Genomic DNA, 17,239 nt, shown 5'->3' on the forward strand with positions numbered 1-17,239 from the left:
CACACTGGATTTACGAGTACGTACCCTATCTCAAGCTCAGTTCGAAGGGAATAGTCTTGACTGCTAGTACTTGCTAATGCAGTGGATACAATTGCAAGAGCTGCTGCTAAGTACTTACATACATACTAAGTAATACACTGTGCTTCGATGGCGATTAATATTGTGCAGATCTCAAGTAGAGGCGTGATTCAAGGTCACGAGGTGGCAGTGCTTTAGCGAAATGAAAATGGACGTCCCTGTATCCTTATCGAGAAGTTCAAAAAGTGGTTCAACTTGTCTTTGACCAACATCCTCGTTTCTAAATTTCTGAAAGGCCTAATATTATTCAAAACTTCAACGATGGTCACATATTCCGCGTTGTTTTCTTCTGGCCTTCTTGCGCCTTACCATACTAGAACAACTACTCCTGTACCACCTTCCTCGCCGATGCCGATGCCATCCAGTCCTATGCACCCTGTCGATCGCGATCTGAGCGTGACACCCACACCTGGTAGCAACTCAAACAATGCTGCCGCAGTACCCACTGCGAATGCAGACCGTCCTCGCATGCGCAGGCGTCGCAGTAGCATCAACATTGCCGCGAACCCAATGGCTCTTATCAAGTCCCCAACGCGAAATGTCGGCAGCGCACTTCAGCGCACCGGTGTCATGTCTCCCACTCGAGGTCGTGCAGGCAGCATCGCTGAGAACGCTTCAGATTGTAATAGTCTTTTTGGAAGACTTAGAAGTGGCAGTCTGAATGCAGGCGCTCCATTACGGTGAGTGGCTCCAACGTCTATACTTGAACGACTTCCTGACACCCATTTAATGCAGCCTACGTCGTGCAGTCAAGCGAACTGTCCCACTCGCTCCACCTCCCACTGCCCCACTCCCCGCACTCCCACCGCCATCTCCATCTGCGAAATATACGCGTACTCTCGCGCCTCCTGCAATCATCATACCTGTTCCTCGCCAACCCCTCATGAATTATTTCGCATCCGGTCCCAACACTGCTGGACTACTCAGTCCTGATTCTGTGATGCAGTTCACATCCAATATGTCACCTGGTATCTCCTCCAGCCCTGCTCACACGTGTTATTTTGGACACACCATCGATGAGGAGATGAAAGAAAACTGAACGCCCTCTAATGAGCGCTGCCTTTTTGGACCTTGCTGCGCCTGGTTGCGCATTTGCTCTCATGCATAAATATCCACCTTACTTATTTACTGTTCCAGAATAATTCCCTGCTGCATTTGTCATCAACATTCCACTCATATCCATCCAGTATTACACCAGATCTCTATGTCACTGTGTTTCTGCATCTTTTAAGCTTTCTCCGCTACTGCTCTTGCTCTTTAAAAATGGCTATGCCCGTTCTCGACATTCAGTCTATGTTTCTTTCTGAGATTTATTTTACGGCATTGTAGTATCTTGACATGTGGAATAGAAACTTATTTCTACCGCATTTCTGAGATTCCAATTTAATCACGCTCCGCGACACTTGTTCGAGTGCTGTGTGGCTGTAGTAAAACCGGTTCAGATATATTGTCCTCTCCCTACCCCGCGGCGTGCGCTGGTGTCACGTGGTCAAATTCACCTTAGGTAGACTCGCGGGAGTCGACTGTCGCGAGCAAGACGTATGGCGTCAATATGTGTAATACCGTAAATACGCTCCCTGGCAGTCCCTCACTCGTTCCCATCAACAACGTTGCTCAGAAACCTTCAAAAACCGGCTAACCTTAGACTTCTTAGTCAACTTGGTGCACCCACAATGACATAGTAAGTACTACGTGACACTGATAGAATCTCCCTAGGTTTCAATTTTGATCCGAACACTCCATCAGATTGAAACTCAGAGATTATACCGAAAATATCTTACTCGGAGAATGCTTTGTTCTTGCCATTTCTCCCGACCTTGCGACTACTTGATTCGAAGTAGCAGATTTACATGACAAGGCCCCTGGAAGTTTCTGATGAGTAATGTGATTTTACCACGTCGTTAAGCGTTGATGTGACTATAACGCGGAACAACAGGCACGAGGGTATACGGGTACTGCCGCATACCTGGAAGACTTGAATCTTCGACGACTTATGCGCAATGGCTGACGCAACGGTCAAGAAAAGAAACAAGGATCCTTCCCTGAACAGTTTAGGCCACAACAGATTCGCGCGACGCCCACAGCAAACCTGTGTTTCATAGCCATCGCCCTTCTGTCGCAGCAGATACTTATCGCGAATGTGATACTCTATCTTTTGATGTAACGATGCTGATATAGCAGTGTCTCAGCACCTATCGAGGTGCACCAGGGTGTACTGGGGTCCGGTGAGCATTTAACTGAGCGGCAGTCTCCGATCTCCGGAAATGAGCGTACTAGTTCTACCCTTCCTCGAAATGTACTCACAAATCTATTTCAGCACTGAAACCTTTGCCCTTGGCATGGGGTCAGCTCTTGTCACACCTCGGCACACCCAGTGGGTCCGCTCTATATGTTTTGGTAAGTTTAGCTATGGTATCATGAATCATGACGCACAAACATGTCAGCGAAAAAATCTAGGGTCCATGTATCACGATTCACCCCGATCGACAACCGCCAATCTACAGATCTAGGTCCTTGCCCAAGTTCCAAAATCTATCCCATCACCCGACCCTGGCCGTCTCTATAAAGAGCTCACCGCACGGCTGAGTCCCAGAAAGGGAATACCGAAGGACAAACTTGAGGTGAGCTGTCTGTCATGTTCACAGCAGAGATCTACTAACGAAGCAAATATTAAATAACACATTACGATAGCGACACATGCCTTGTCGTTTGTACATCCCGCCTATGGAATAGCGCAATAAATTCGAGTCTCACATCTTTTTTGGTGATACATGAACGCCCCAGGAACATGACGGACCCTCAATGACCTATCGCAGTAATGTTTCACCAGAATAGCGAACTTTGTGTATCAGACCTTGCTATTATTCGAGCGAGTGATACACTGGACCCGTAAGTTTACACCACATTTTCTCTCAGCCTGAACAGTGGTCCCCCTTCCAAAAGTACGCGATGTTCCGAGAGATCACGACATGTCCACTATAAAGACTGACATATTTCTGAGAAACTTGTCTCCTCACTCGCGCCTCTTATTTCTCCGATAACTCATCTCGGCTTTCACGATAAGAGTCCAACAACCTCCATGTCTCCTGTCGCAACCTGCACCATGACTCCTACTCCTACTGCAACCTGCACCGTCACTTGTTCAGACCCCGAGCCCGCAGGGTTCATTATACCTGACTTCTTCTTTAACGATTTCCACTATCCCTTCCAACTGAACCCTAACTGTTATCCGGTCGAGAGCGCTTCTGCAGAATGGCTTTGTAACGAAGCGCATTTAGTAGAGCCCGAAAAGTCCAAATATATAAGCTTGCGCGCAGGTTACTTCGCTTCAGCTGTCTACCCTCATGCGGATGCTTTCCATCTCAGAGTCTGCTCGGACTTCTTGAGCTGGTCGTTCAAATTAGACGACTGGCTCGAGATCGATAGGTATGATGTTAACGATGCGTGGGGAGTGCGAGATTGCTGTATGTCTGCATTCCGCGATCCCATCAACTTCCAGACGGAAAGATACAGCGCAAAGATGTGCAAATCGTGCGTCGATTTTTTTTGCCATCACACATTCTAAAACTGTCTTCATACGGTCTTTAGATTCTTCGGTCGCTATATGGAGACTGGCAGTCCCGGCTGCGTCGAGAGGTTCATCCACACAATGGACTTGTGGTTCATTTCTGCGGCTAAGGAGGTGGACAACCGCGCCAAGGGACATGTCGATGATGTCGAATCCTACATCGAGTTGAGGCGCGACTTGAGCGGCTGCAAGGCTTGCTTTGCCCTCATCGAATTCGTAAATCAGCTTGATCTCCCCAACGACGTAGTCTCGCACCCGGTCATCATGGCTCTGGAGGAGTCTACCAATGATTTTATTTCATGGTCCAACGTAATGCCCCATTATGTCGTCGAAGCCGGGACGCTACTGACATTACTGCTGACAGGATATTTTCTCCTACAACCGGGAGCAATCTCACCATAGCACACATAATTTAGTTGCCGTGCTCATGATCGACCAAGGTCTAGACCTGCAAGGCGCTATCGACCGTTGCGCTCAGCTATGCAAGAGTGCCACTCAACGCTTTGACGAAAACCTTGCTATCCTCCCCTCGTGGGGAGAAGAGGTTGATAGGCAGGTGGCTATCTACGTTCAAGGGCTGCAGAGCTGGATGGCCGGTTCGCTGAACTGGTCCTTCGAGACTGCCCGCTATTTCGGGAAAGATGTGCATACCGTTAAGCGGGACCGACACGTCAAGCTACTTCCCAAGAAGCCCTTGTAGAGCCCATACCTATTGCTCTAGGTGAGATCGTTTTCACCTCTTTCCTGCAATACCCAATTCTAATTGCGACAACTGGCGTCTTAGAAAGCCACATTGTCATCTATATCCTGCCATGAAGTGTTTTTTTTACGTCTGATCCCATGCTTTCCTTCGTAAGAATGTTTTTGATGGACCTTAGGTTCGTTGTTGTGAATATGTAGCGTAGTATGATACTTCGATCGTAGCGGCGCGGAGTACCTGACTCTCTGTTTGTCTCATCATCTGGTGAACGTGTACAGGCGTATACCACCTTTGTACAAGCCACGGAAAAAAGATAATGTTATTCGTTTTGGGTGAAACGAGTGTGCAGTCCCAAAAGCAGAATCAAACCTTACGATAAGTACAAGTATGACTTTCATGACGTAGGTGGAGAAGCTAAATACAACTCTAGCTAGCACGGTTACTAATATTTCTGGAATTGTATTTAGATCGATGACCGTTGCCGAGTGACACTAGGGATAATTAAGGGTGTACGAACACCTGGTCCTCCCGATTTGCAGCATCATCTGAAAGTACTTACATCAGAGAGGGCGAACCGGTGTAGCAGCAGAATTTCCACGTCCAAGTATGTTCAAGTGCCCCTGCAGCGTTCCGTGTATAGCACTGCCTCCATCTATTTGGTGGCAGGTAGCGGTTAGTGTCGAATATGATATATGAGCTATATCGAGCCGCTTCAGCGAGCGAGCCAGTGTACGGCGTAGGTTATGCAGAGCAGAAGCTTGCCAGTGACCAACTCACTGATCACATCATTCCGTAAGTGTCTAGAACTCCCCTTGCACATTCCTCTCTCTAGTTCTTGCACTAGCTTCAACCACGCAACCGTTCCTCTAGCCAGTGCCAAGTTAACTTGTCCAGATCCTAGCGAGTACCACAAGGCGAATGGTTTTTCCCCTTCTGGTGGGGGGGAGGGGGGAAATACGTCAAGCGTGAGCAGGATCACGAGAAGTTGGATCTTTTAGGTGCATGGCCTAGAATGGAAACCTAAAGGAGCTCTGGGTGCCAATGGATGAGCGCAACATGGGCGTCAGAAGCTGCGTTGAACCTGGACATATACAGTTGGAATCGAGGGGATGATCTTGAAGAGAATCGCATTGGCCATCGTGATTTGCAAACATTCTTGAACCACCAAAATGGTACAGAAGAATGGGTGCCAGATGAACCTGCGAATTAACCCCCCAGCGCAGCCCTATAATCGTAGTAAGTACTAGATCAATGTCGTTACATTTTGTACATGAAAATATTTGCAAATTGGAGATCGCCTTTGAAAAATTGATAGCCGGAAATTTTCGATGCGACCTTTTGGTGGTGATTTTATTATGTAATTAAGACTCGATGTTCACTAACTGCATCAAAGCTGGGATTTGGTCACCAGATCTATATAATATGCAAGTCTAAGGTGCAAACTGCCAGTGCGGCGGCCTTCCCGGCCCTTCCAGGTCAGTCGGTCGTGCGCGTTAGCCTTGTACATTCGAATTTCACCACTTCTCTGACCACTACTATCTAAGCGCTGTCTCTTTTTTACTGGCCATGCTAGGGTGTCTACTTTTTGGCGATACCGAGCCGCTGTGCCCATGTGCTGCCAGCACATTCTTCTGCATAGCGCCATGCGGTATTGCTGTTCTTGTTAGTGCCCATGTGACTCTAGTGTCCGACTCAAGTCTATATCTCCATGGACATCACTTAAAAGTAGTATAAATGGCCTATGGGCCTCTTGCAAGCACCCGGCAACCTGCCTCGTAGTCATGCAGCCGTTCTCTTGCTGGGCCCTTCTGTTTGTGGCCCTCGTCGCGGCCAGCAGGTCGACCTCATCCTTGGTCACCATCCCGTTGACGAAGCTTGACCGCACTGGTTCGTACCTCCAAGGGTCCCCGCATGCCGATCGTGCCCGAGCGTCATTTTTGAAGACCCGAACAACCAGCGGTTCAACGACCGTCCCGGCTTCAAATTTGGCATACATGCAGTACACCACGAGTGTTGGCGTTGGCAGCCCCGCCACCTACTACAATTTGGTCGTTGACACGGGGAGCTCCAACACCTTTATCGGGTGAGTAGCTATGTAGAGGAATGCCTTTTGGAATTGAATGATCGATGATGACGTACAGAACAGGTAAAACGTATGTCCGTACGTCAACCAGTGCCCCCACTGGACAACATGTCAATGTAACCTATGGACTTGGTTTTTTCACTGGCGTGGAATGTTTGTCTTTCTCTCTACTTCGCTCTAGCGTATAGAAGTTGATACGGTCTAACCCATCAGACTCTGACACAGTCACTCTTGCACCCGACCTCGTCATCGCGAACCAGTCTATTGGCGATGCTCTTCAATACGCAGACTTTGAAGGCGTTGATGGTATCATTGGCGTCGGACCAGTTGATCTCACGAATGGCACCCTGTCACCTGATAATACGTTGATCCCAACCATCATGAATAACGCCTTGAAGCAGGGTCTGATCAAAAAGGAAATTCTCGGTGTTTTGTTCGCGCCGCCCGCAACTTATAATGACACTAGTATGTATACATCGTATTTGATTTCATGTAACCTTTCTGATCGATTGAACAGACGGAGTGATTACATATGGTGGCATTGACCATGCTCTCGTGCGTAGAATGTCATGCTTACTGCTATTACCATCCCTAATCTGCCCGTCAGTACACTGGTAAAATGAGCTACGCTCCAGTTACCGAGACTTACCCAGCATCCTTATTCTGGGGCATCAACGTGACTGAGTTGACATGTGGTACACATACCGTCATTCCCCAGTCAACCGCTGGCATTGTCGACACGGGTACCACTCGTATGTATCATTCGATCAATCGCACCCAATAATTACTGAATCCTTACATTGCAGTGGTTCTCCTTGCGGATGATTTCTTTGACGTGTACTTAGACGCCATTCCCGGCGCCTACCTCGATGACGACAACAATACTGGCCTCCTTGTCATCCCCTCTTCCTCCGTCGCGGATATGCAACCCCTTAACTTCAAGATCGGCGACACCGTATTCAGCATGGATATAGCTGCACAGCTAGTCCCATTGGACCAGAACACTGCTTGGGGTGGCCAGGCTGGCGTACAGTACGGCGTTGTCGGTAAACTCGGCACTGACAGCGGCGGTGGTCTCGATTTCATCATCGGACAGAAGTTTATGGAGAAGTATTATGCTGTTTTCGACGCTCATAGCAACCGCGTTGGCTTTGGGTACACGTGAGTCAGCTTGATTTGGTGTCGAGGGAATGTGGAACCTGATGTGGTTGGGTCTAGTAATCACACCTTCTCAAAGTACTCGCCTTGAGTCGAACCATCACCACTTGGGGAATAAGCGATACGAGCTGGGCAACACTACCATCGCATGTTCAAGTTAGAGTTGTTGACGACGCCATGGACAGCAGGTACACGGTTGTTCATTTCTTAATTTTGATACCGAACTTCGACTCGGCAGATCGAAGTTTGACCTGCTAAGTCAGAAATGGCCAGAAGTCGATATATAAGCGAGGGTCGTGGGTGTATATGGGTGTCCCCAAAATGAGGGGTCCATCTGCAAAACCACTGAAATGAACGCTTACGACTTCAGTACAGTCGAAATTCTCATAATGCATAATGTTGGTCCCCCAATCAGCTTATGCATTGTGAGGTTGTATGCACGTCTGGATTTGTGACATACAATCACACGGTGTGACTAACTTCCCACCTGCTAACTCTGTCACAATTTTCCGATAGCTCGCCCAACACCGGTTCTAAAGTTTAAACCATACAATCTAGGACCTTCATGACTCGGAGAACTAACTCCAGAACTGATCAAGAGTGGCCTGCGCACAAGATTTATCAGCAAGACGGCGGATATGTGCCTGCATCCTTCGAAGCTGCTTCTGTATCTCCAGCAGTGATACCCAGTAAAGACCCAACATGATGAGATCGGGCGCCAGCGGGCGACATCTGAAAATTTCTTCTTAACTGGGCGATTTCCCGAGCTAAACAGAACCCACTTGAGTGCATCCCATATGTTACATGATGGGGCAGGATGATATCGGATTTTCATTGTAATTTACATATGTCTCTCGATTCAATCATATTCATGATAGTTAAACGAATGGGATGTATTGTGACGACAGCGGACAGGGTCTGATTTTCATCGTAGTTTACATATTTCATCCGATTCAAGCATATTTATAATAGTCGAGCAAATATAATGTATTATGACGACAGCGGACAGGATCGGATGACATGGGATGTTACAGTGCAGTCGGGAATTACTGTAAATAGCAGGGCGGGGGCAAAAACGCACGAAAGCGGGGGGGAAATATGCAGGCAGGCAATAAAAAAGACATACAATGCAAGGGAAAACATGCTACTAGTATAGTGCACCGTCGCAGACGGCACAATCAGAACCCTTTGTCCATGCCCCTGTGCTTTGCAACCGCTCTGTGTCGGCCTTGTACTCATCTTGCTGTGTGGTCGCGAGTGCTGCCCAATACACGCGGAATTCTTCGGTTGTTCCACTCGTGTCATTGACCTGCTTTAGCCAACGCCATGCGCATAAGTTTCTGTGTGACAAAGGTTAGTGCGAAACATTAAGAGACAGGCATACTTACCGAGCGTTCTTCGCGGCACCAGGTCGCATCTTCTTCTTTCCCTCCGTTTTTACAACTGACTTGGTGTCGGATATACTTGGTCCGTCTTCGTTTGTCTGCTTGATCGGGCTAAGTGCTGGGGCAGGGATTGTCTTGGCAATTCCGTTAGGTCCGAAAATATCGGCGCTTCGTAGCAGCGTAGTTAGCAAGGATGAGTATGTAGTATGAGGTACTTACAGTGGATCCTGCAATATAATTGTGTTCTCTTTGTTGGCACGTTGTATGTCGCAAGATGTTCCTGGTGTGCGAGGAGTTGGCAAGGTCTTAGTTTCAGAAGTATACACAGTTTGGCGCAAAGGCGATCGGGGAAGAGACGGGCCTTGCGGAGTGGGCTGCAGTAAGTAGACTCCAAATGGTGGGGTAGATGCATCACGTGGGTAGGTTGGCGTGATGAGAGTATTTTCGAGGGCAAGAGAATCATCGATGGGCGAAGGGACACATTTGTCGGTGCTAGTGCCAGGCCCCGAGTTTTGATCTGGATGCAGGGGCATATTGGTTGAGAGTAAGGTTGGCGATATAGCGCCAGGGTCAACTAGCAGTATCAATGTTAACAAGGTAACGAAATAAAGAACAATACATACCTTTTGGTTCAATACGAAGCAGCAGGAGATGGTGCTGAGTCAACTAATGGTGATGTGAGCCCATCAGAATTACGAGAGAAAAAACGCATACATTTAGGTTTCTTCAAATGGTCTTGGTGGTCCAGGCTTTTGCTATCGTCAGACAGGCGCCGCTTGCTGTTTCCTTTAGCCCGGGGTCCATTGTGTTTCAATTCCGATATCTCTGCGTCAAGTTCATCCAAGTCGTCGATATGCTCTTCCTTGACTGAGAGCTTGCCTGGTAGGTCCTTCCAGTTTCCGTTGTTCCCAAGGTTGTTCTTACGCCAGGATGGGTAATCGGTAATGCAAAGCAACTTGAGTTTCCAGCCGCAGTGGTCGAATAGGAATAGTGGGAACTGTTTCACCACGATGTCGAATACAAGCTTCTTTCTGGTAGCACAGATCCTTGACCAGGTGGGTGGAGCTAATTTCTGAACAACCAATTCAGCCCAGGCTGCGTGCAGTGCCTTACAAATTGATTTGAGTTGCTCGACCAGTGACAGATTTACCATCCTCGAGCTCTAGCCATGGGGCTTTACCCTGAGTTCCAGTCCCAGACTCAGCGTTCTCAATGTATTTGTCGTAATCTGCTCGACTCCAGAAACAGATTTTTGGGTGAGAGTCTTGCGAAGGACGGACTTTGTCGTGTCCCGTTAGCAAGTCGTTTGTGAGACTGAAGTTCAGCGGGTCGGTGCGATCCAGGAGTCGCAGTATGCTAATCAGTTCGGTAAAAGACGCCCTAAAACAAACAACTTCGATCTAAGTATCATGATAGGAGAAAAAGACCGACTTGATAGTGTCACGTTCGGTAATAGTCTTGCTTAACTTGAGTTGAGTCTCTGCAAGCTGTGCTTGATATATAGCGAGTTGTTCTTGTAGGGCATGAGCCTGCTGTGCTGCAATAAAATTTGGTGTGGGCTGGTGCATATATGCACCCTAGATCACAATGTGGGAGCCAATGGTATGAAAAATATAAGCAACTCACATGAGAGAATCCAGAATTCGGAGCAGAGCCTGCAAATGAGTGCGGATCATCGAATAAATCCGGTGAAGCTTGAGGTAGTGACGATGATAGGGGCCCAGGAGCTTGTGGTCTGAGTCTACCCGAAGATTGTTCATTGGCGCGAAGAGACGGTATTGTAAAATCATACGAGTACCGAGGAGAGGGTCCAGAAGAAAATTCCATGTTGCCGGTGGACATGGTGGTAGCGGAGAGACATATGTTTGCTGCAAAGGAGTTGTTCACATGAGCAAAACTGGACTTCAATGAAAATCACGCAAATTACAACATCTACTCTAGTACCATCATGAGCCTACCTTTATTGCGCTTTTTGCAGATGAATTGCAAAGATATTGACTTTGACAATGTTTTCCTCAGTGATCCGAGCGCGACAGAGAGCAGCAGCAGTCCTTATTTGACAGCCTCTGATAACATGCTTATCGACCCCGCATACTGGAATCAACATCCTCCTCGATTCCATTATCTGATTCAACAGATTTCTACTCTACTGCCTGCTTTAGAGTCTGACCTGGGCACACAGAACCACAATTGGGTTGCCGACCTGTAGGCTTTTTTTTATCTATTCTATTTAATGCCTTCGTGACACTGTCTAATCTCACATTAAAGTTTTGTCAAGGATGTGCAGGCCACCACACTGGCAACGACCCCAATCGCAGACAGCGCTGGCTCGATTACAGAGCCCGAATCCGAAGAGATCGCAGCGCCAGCACACACCGCCTCCGCTGTTGCAGTCACTGCAACCGCCACTACCACAATCCCATCTGCAGATGATGGTTCCACTACTGAGCCTGAATCTGACACAGAGTTCGTGCCTCCTTCCATCTCCACTCTTACAGCTGCAATCAAGACCGAAGTTCGATTCACCTCAGGGCTGTCGTCAACTCCAGCAAGCACCACTATGCCACCACGTCTCGAACGGCTCGATCCACGATCGTTCTTTGCTACCCCAAGTCCCCCTCCTCCAAATTCGATCTACTGGAAATATGTCACGCGTGAAGAAGACTCAAAGTGGTATGACCGTGCGGGTGTTGATGATAGCTTTACAGTTATACGCCAGCGGAAGCAGGAGCTGCAGGAATTGTTAGATCATGATGAATGAGAAGCACTTTATCACTGTATTATTGAGACGACACCCTTGCATTCAGAGACCACCTACAGAGACAACCTTATCGAACTCTCTCTTTGCGAGAACATACATCTCCCTGTATTGTTTGATGCTCTCGGTGAGTATCTCTGCTTTGGACTTCGTGCCTTCGCAAACTCGGACCATGCCTATGTCAGAGTTGCAGCAGAATTACTAACCGGTTGCATTAAACTCTTCACCACCATAATTTACTTGCACAATTGTTTCTTTGCCTTCCGCATCTGTGCTACAACTTGCAAGAAAGCGCTGGGTGATGAACTCGTATACCTTCTTCTCATCACCGGCTCCACTAAGCACCTCCATCATCCTCGCCAGCCTCCACTTCTTGTTTGTCCAGCTGATCGTCTTGAGCCGCGGGTCCTTCATACGGGACACCGAACATCGCAATATCAAGGCCGGGCTTTTCTACCATGAAATAACGATCCTCAGTAACACCAGACGGAAGAGTTGGTTTATGTGGGACCATACCAACCACACCAAGAATAGACTTGATATCAATGACACAAACGTCATCATCTTCAAGTCGACATGAGCTGACGGTATGGCATGATAATTCAAGGAGGTCGTTGTCAGGGAGTGAGAACATCGAGATGACAGCAACGTCCTTCCAGACCCAAATTTGGTTGTCATTGTCGTCAATACCAGCTTCAACAGGTAATTGCGTGAAGTATAGGACTTCAGCAACTCGGGTTTTGCCTTCGATAATATTAGTGAGACATGGACAACAATGGTATGGATACTAACTACCTTGACGTGTCGTGCAGGACGCACTTTTTCAGGTGGGCGTTTGGTTTCCCTCCACGCAGTGCGCGCTATCTGTCCATTTGGAAGACGTACACGAGCCCACTGGCGGATTTTGAAGTCACGATGCCGGTGACCGAGATATTGAAAAATTGCTTCGGCACCTGGTTCTCGAGGAGCCATTGGCCGTGAATCTCGCTTATGCAAGAGAATATATCCATCTCCGAGATCGATAGCTGTTGTCGGAAAGGGGGGCCTTGTCGGGGGAAAGATCAGGCATCATTGCCTTTAGAGCATTGACTTGACATCGTCGGACGCCCTCCTGTGATAAGTTGGCATAGGGATTGGAAGGTTGGCGAATTTCTTGCCTGAGGTTGCCAATGGTACATTCCATGGTCCATTGAGAATAGCAGATGGGAGGCCCTTTCTTGACAGTCTCATGTACAAGGTGGCTGACTTGGTGCACGCAGGGTCGAATGAAATGCAAACGTTCTGCATGGTGCTGATAGTAGAGCGTCTCGAATTCAAGTTCCCACTGAGTAAACAAGGCTTGAGCAGTACGAGCATCTTCACAGCTGATAGAATGCTGGTTAATCAACTGAAATCCACGTACGAGCCTGCAGTAGTTTAACCAATATGGTCGGGGAAGGATATCGAATAGTAACGCCGGGCCAAGACCGAATATGTAGACTTGATACTCCCACATTTTGTAACCCGAATTCATTTTTTCAGCGGGATTTCTTGGTTTTCAGTCGAAGGAGCCTGGGAGATGCTGCGCTGTGTTAGAAACGGCCTCTCCATGGGTTTCCCAGGTCTCGGCATCATGAAAGATTGCCCAGGGCCACATTGAGACATGATCCGGAAGGGTGTGGTCCATTGTACCGCGCCATAACGACAACAAGAGGTCGGAGAGTAGTTGCGCGAGGTGCATGATATCAGGAGTAAGACAATTTGGAATTCCAAGGGTGTATGATGGGTGTAAGCCGAGTAGAAGGGAGGGTTTCGTGATTCCGGTTTGAGTTCGCAGCTTGCGATACTGGCGGGTGTTTGGTGCGGCGACGAGTTTCAGAAGGTTGTCAAAATATTCAGTGAGGTCAGGATCATGCAACTCATAGACACTGACGTCGGGGTGGTTACTGCCAGCGACAGCGTAACGATGGGGGATTAGCAAGGCAGGGTAGTAATGGGTTCCCTTCCGACGACCGAGTAATCCGCAGTACAATCGACATCCATTCTTTCCACTGTGCCCCACCATGCCATCAAAATACACAAGCCCAGGTCCATCTGCAGTAACGAAGATAAGAAACGGGTTGGAAATAAATACAATGTCGTGCCATGCATCCCAGATACGAAGGCCTTCATTCTGCAAGGCAGCTAAGTGGTGCATACCAGGAAATAGGAATGAGTCCACGTTTTTCGGCTTGTTGGGTCCTGGAATGAAACCTCCGGGAAGCACGTATTGTTTCTTGTATCGCTGGTCGGGAGCGTGGTTCATAATGACCCAGATGTAGATCCAACAGTCTGATAATTTGGACTCGTACAACTGCGCGCCATCGAGTGAGATCATCAATACAATATCATCAGGCTTGATATCACCCCGTTGAACAGCCTGTAGAAATTCACGGCCCTTGCAGAAGTCGTCGAAAACATCGACGATGCCACCATTGACTCGAAGTGTTTCGAACAAGCGTTGAGTTCCTTCCCGCAGATAGCCCATTGCTTGAGCTTGGTCTCGGTCACGCCATAGTGCTTGTAGTTGTGCACTGAGGGGAATGGTTACGAACTTCTGACAGTGCGATGTGCATTCGACCACCACTCATATGAAGTTTGATGGGGTCATAGCGGTCTGTATTGCAGATAGGACAGTGTGTGAGATCGGCGAAGGGACCCGTGAACGCAACACAGGTATCTGGACACATGTCATGTTCTATTGATTCCACACCGGTGTACTCTGCAATAAGTCGCTCGACATTATAGTAACTAGGTATTTGAGTAGCCTCGCCTTCAAGGCAGCGCGCAGCGGATTGTCGAATAGACTCGTATGCATTGATCGCGGAGTGTTCTAATGCAAAGTAAGTTGCAATCCCGTGTCGGACAGCACTACTGTCAATTTCAAGACCAGTCTGGTATGGATTACGCAACCGGTTCAGCGCAGCGTCATCTAATTTTGCCACAGGATCATCCAGTGATGCTACCCGCAGTAACTTGATGAAAGCTACGGCATCTGTTTGTTTCGGCAAGACAGCCTCCTCCTCAAGCTGATCAATATCAAAGACGTGGTGAAGGGGCCGAGGGAGATGCTGGGGTTCGTCAGGCGGGGGCATGTTGGGTTTGTCGGGTGGGGGCACATTGGGTTCATTGGGTGGGGGCACGTTGGGTTCGTCAGAGGGAGGTATGTTAGGTTCGTTGGGTGGGGGCACGTTGGGTTCATCGGGTGGGGGCATGTTGGGTTCGTCAGGTGGGGGTACATTGGGTTTGTCGGGTGGGGGCACGTTGGGTTTGTCGGGTGGGGGTACATTGGGTTCGTCAGAGGGAGGTACATTCAGTGGATGCCCAGCAGATTGGGGCTCATGGTGGTCCGAGTCCCCAAATTCGTAGTCATGATGATCAACATCAAGCTGGTCCTGCGCTGCATCTGGTCCTGGGTATGGTGCAGACTACATACATAGTCAGTAAAATACAATGATCACAAAAATTGGGCTTATATACCTCGACTTGTGGACGAGCACGCTTTCTCCGTCCGACCCGTGAACTTTCTGCTTGACCAGACCCACTTTTTATGAGCGCGTGGTGGGCTTGAAGCCGACGCCTACTTGCTGGCTGTTGGTTGACTGTGTCACTGTGAAGATCACTACAGTTAGTGAAGAAATTTGTAAAGTGTTTTAGCTTACTCTTGCATTGGGACAATGCTGACGAAAACGATACGATGCGCAACCAGAATGATATGATAGACAACAACGACAACAAAGAGAACGATAGGAACGATACGATGCACAACGAAAACGATACGGCGCACAACGAAAACGATACAGTGCAACACGTGTTCATTAGAAATCTCAGAGCTCGTCACTTTTCCTATTATGTAATTACAGAATTATCATATTTCCCCCGTCCTCATCGTGTTGGGTTCTTACTGGGAGTGATACACCATTGGCGTCAGCATAATCAATGCAGAGCTTTTGCATGCGGTCACAAACAACCAAGGCCTCCTATTGAGTAAATATCAAAACACCCTCAGTGGGTTTCTCAAAATGCTTGACAACATCTTCCTGCGATATGGGCTGGTTGTCATCATGATACTTGACTACAGTTAGCCAATCATTGAGTGTCAAGTTGCTTCGTTCATGAGCTGGTAGCTTCAGCAATGCAGAAGTCTTCGGTAAATCTTTGGCCTTCAGTTTGGTGATGCAAATGTATGGCTTATGGTTATGACAAGGTTTACGCCTTGGGGGGTCTGCAGGTGCAATAAGAAAGTAGTGAAGAAAAGTAGTGAAAATTTATGCCCTGCCTGATTTCATTTATCACCAATTTGCATGAACACCAAAGGTTTAGCGTCGGTTTGTAGCGGCATCCCTGGTTCAACCAACTGGACTACTATATTTAGTATATATAATAATGCATAACAGCCCAATGCCCTATGCATGATTGGATAATAGATTTCATGCATAATTACATAGGAACGATGTCGGTTCCCACCTTTGGCCATGCATTATGAGATCTTATGCATGATCACCTTATGCATTGTGAGAATGTCAACTGTAGCGCACTGATGCGATTGGTGGAGATGCTGAACACAACCAAAAATGTGTGCTTACGAACGCAAACCTGAACTAAACCAAAAGCGAACTGCTCAAAAGTACTTTGAGAGAGGAACTTCGACCAAGTCGGCGTTTTAGACGTCTCCCATATTTACCGCTAACGGTCAAGCAGCAACCTTGTTCCCATCATGCCGTCCACCACAGATGCCAGCCAGACTTCGAGTTCAGAATTGTCTCCACTGAGCAAACTCAAAGGATACACCCGGTGACCCTACATGTCTGGACACTCGCCCTTTTCTGACAGTGTCCGCGCTGTGAGCGGATCCACCGACCGCTCTGCACCAGTCTGGGACATTCCTGAAGTACGGGAAATTGGAGAGCCCCTCTTTGGCTACGACCATTGGGTAAATTGTGTTACTGGGTCTCCGTACGACACGAGGGTTGCAGGAGATGCGGACGCGAAACGACCTGTCAACGAGGCAGCTGATCGGAGAGCCTTGGGATGCGCATGGCGGTTCAGCCGTAACCTGTATAGCGTGATGCCTAGTGGGCGGCACATGGCTAGCTGCTCCTTTGATGACGCTCTGCTGAAGGTCTGGATGCTGCGTCGCCAGGAACCTTGAAGGGCTCCTTGACGAGTTGCATGGCATATTACCCTGATGTAAGCAAGTTGGCTGCGGGCGCTGATGCCTTCGCCAATGGCGCGTCAATCAGCATCTGGGATACAGTGAACAGGAGACTGATATTCCCACCAATTCGGGGCCACGACAGTGTCTTCGCTGTTCTGGTCCCCGGACGGAAAACACCTTGCGTCGGGATTCAATCATGGCATCCTTCAATTCTGGGAGACTACGACAGGACGTCCCGCAGGGGATCCTCTTGATCTCCAGGTTCAGAGGACTTTCTCGATTACATTGTCTGTCAAGGACAATCTTGTTGTTGTGAGGACTGGGTACATTCAT

General features: G+C 48.3%; 9 protein-coding genes across 9 annotated transcripts; 5 read left to right on the plus strand and 4 right to left on the minus strand.

Annotated features, from left to right (window-relative positions):
• Positions 1 to 266: 266 nt before the first annotated feature.
• On the plus strand, positions 267 to 1,444 carry EDB91DRAFT_1334705 (uncharacterized protein). The gene is made up of 2 exons (XM_041325464.1): positions 267 to 758; positions 814 to 1,444. The coding sequence occupies exons 1-2, from the start codon at positions 340 to 342 to the stop codon at positions 1,115 to 1,117; spliced, it is 723 nt and encodes a 240-aa protein (XP_041180313.1). The 5' UTR covers positions 267 to 339; the 3' UTR covers positions 1,118 to 1,444.
• Positions 1,445 to 3,181: 1,737 nt separating this feature from the next.
• EDB91DRAFT_1048385 (isoprenoid synthase domain-containing protein) lies at positions 3,182 to 4,346 on the plus strand (the record flags this gene model as incomplete). The annotated part of the gene is made up of 3 exons (XM_041313398.1): positions 3,182 to 3,609; positions 3,667 to 3,955; positions 4,011 to 4,346. 3 exons carry the CDS (start codon positions 3,182 to 3,184, stop codon positions 4,344 to 4,346), a joined length of 1,053 nt encoding a protein of 350 aa, XP_041180314.1.
• A 1,372-nt stretch (positions 4,347 to 5,718) lies between these two features.
• EDB91DRAFT_1114788 (acid protease) lies at positions 5,719 to 7,999 on the plus strand. The gene is made up of 8 exons (XM_041317905.1): positions 5,719 to 6,429; positions 6,488 to 6,582; positions 6,643 to 6,894; positions 6,947 to 6,984; positions 7,037 to 7,181; positions 7,236 to 7,590; positions 7,648 to 7,775; positions 7,826 to 7,999. The coding sequence occupies exons 1-7, from the start codon at positions 6,128 to 6,130 to the stop codon at positions 7,676 to 7,678; spliced, it is 1,218 nt and encodes a 405-aa protein (XP_041180315.1). The 5' UTR covers positions 5,719 to 6,127; the 3' UTR covers positions 7,679 to 7,775; positions 7,826 to 7,999.
• A 735-nt stretch (positions 8,000 to 8,734) lies between these two features.
• Positions 8,735 to 10,814, minus strand: EDB91DRAFT_1245260 (uncharacterized protein; the record flags this gene model as incomplete). Its single annotated transcript, XM_041322518.1, has 7 exons — positions 8,735 to 8,927; positions 8,976 to 9,140; positions 9,192 to 9,546; positions 9,687 to 10,067; positions 10,123 to 10,352; positions 10,404 to 10,549; positions 10,599 to 10,814. 7 exons carry the CDS (start codon positions 10,812 to 10,814, stop codon positions 8,735 to 8,737), a joined length of 1,686 nt encoding a protein of 561 aa, XP_041180316.1.
• Positions 10,815 to 10,920: 106 nt separating this feature from the next.
• Positions 10,921 to 11,733, plus strand: EDB91DRAFT_1245261 (uncharacterized protein; the record flags this gene model as incomplete). Its single annotated transcript, XM_041322519.1, has 2 exons — positions 10,921 to 11,177; positions 11,241 to 11,733. The coding sequence occupies 2 exons, from the start codon at positions 10,921 to 10,923 to the stop codon at positions 11,731 to 11,733; spliced, it is 750 nt and encodes a 249-aa protein (XP_041180317.1).
• A 421-nt stretch (positions 11,734 to 12,154) lies between these two features.
• Positions 12,155 to 12,478, minus strand: EDB91DRAFT_1011614 (uncharacterized protein; the record flags this gene model as incomplete). Its single annotated transcript, XM_041312425.1, has 1 exon — positions 12,155 to 12,478. A coding segment is annotated over one exon (324 nt), but the record flags the coding sequence as incomplete, so codon positions are not given.
• Positions 12,479 to 12,898: 420 nt separating this feature from the next.
• Positions 12,899 to 13,264, minus strand: EDB91DRAFT_1037095 (uncharacterized protein; the record flags this gene model as incomplete). Its single annotated transcript, XM_041312824.1, has 1 exon — positions 12,899 to 13,264. A coding segment is annotated over one exon (366 nt), but the record flags the coding sequence as incomplete, so codon positions are not given.
• Positions 13,265 to 13,267: 3 nt separating this feature from the next.
• Positions 13,268 to 15,418, minus strand: EDB91DRAFT_1079495 (uncharacterized protein; the record flags this gene model as incomplete). The annotated part of the gene is made up of 5 exons (XM_041315135.1): positions 13,268 to 13,803; positions 13,909 to 14,282; positions 14,311 to 15,176; positions 15,229 to 15,358; positions 15,411 to 15,418. The coding sequence occupies 5 exons, from the start codon at positions 15,416 to 15,418 to the stop codon at positions 13,268 to 13,270; spliced, it is 1,914 nt and encodes a 637-aa protein (XP_041180320.1).
• A 1,134-nt stretch (positions 15,419 to 16,552) lies between these two features.
• On the plus strand, positions 16,553 to 17,160 carry EDB91DRAFT_1079496 (uncharacterized protein; the record flags this gene model as incomplete). The annotated part of the gene is made up of 2 exons (XM_041315136.1): positions 16,553 to 16,823; positions 16,871 to 17,160. 2 exons carry the CDS (start codon positions 16,553 to 16,555, stop codon positions 17,158 to 17,160), a joined length of 561 nt encoding a protein of 186 aa, XP_041180321.1.
• Positions 17,161 to 17,239: the final 79 nt, after the last annotated feature.

This window comes from Suillus paluster, assembly GCF_016628075.1.
Source record: "Suillus paluster strain FC165 chromosome Unknown EDB91scaffold_10, whole genome shotgun sequence".
NCBI classification, from domain to species: Eukaryota; Fungi; Basidiomycota; class Agaricomycetes; order Boletales; family Suillaceae; genus Suillus; species Suillus paluster.

What these genes read in the sequence shown, in the direction of transcription:
- EDB91DRAFT_1334705 (XM_041325464.1), top strand. Translation starts at nt 340, where the DNA reads ATGGTCACATATTCCGCGTTGTTTTCTTCTGGCCTTCTTGCGCCTTAC. An exon ending in AATGCAGGCGCTCCATTACG is followed by an intron (nt 759 to 813) that starts GTGAGTGGCTCC and finishes CATTTAATGCAG; the next exon opens with CCTACGTCGTGCAGTCAAGC.
- EDB91DRAFT_1114788 (XM_041317905.1), top strand. Translation starts at nt 6,128, where the DNA reads ATGCAGCCGTTCTCTTGCTGGGCCCTTCTGTTTGTGGCCCTCGTCGCG. An exon ending in AGCTCCAACACCTTTATCGG is followed by an intron (nt 6,430 to 6,487) that starts GTGAGTAGCTAT and finishes GATGACGTACAG; the next exon opens with AACAGGTAAAACGTATGTCC. An exon ending in GTGGCATTGACCATGCTCTC is followed by an intron (nt 6,985 to 7,036) that starts GTGCGTAGAATG and finishes TCTGCCCGTCAG; the next exon opens with TACACTGGTAAAATGAGCTA.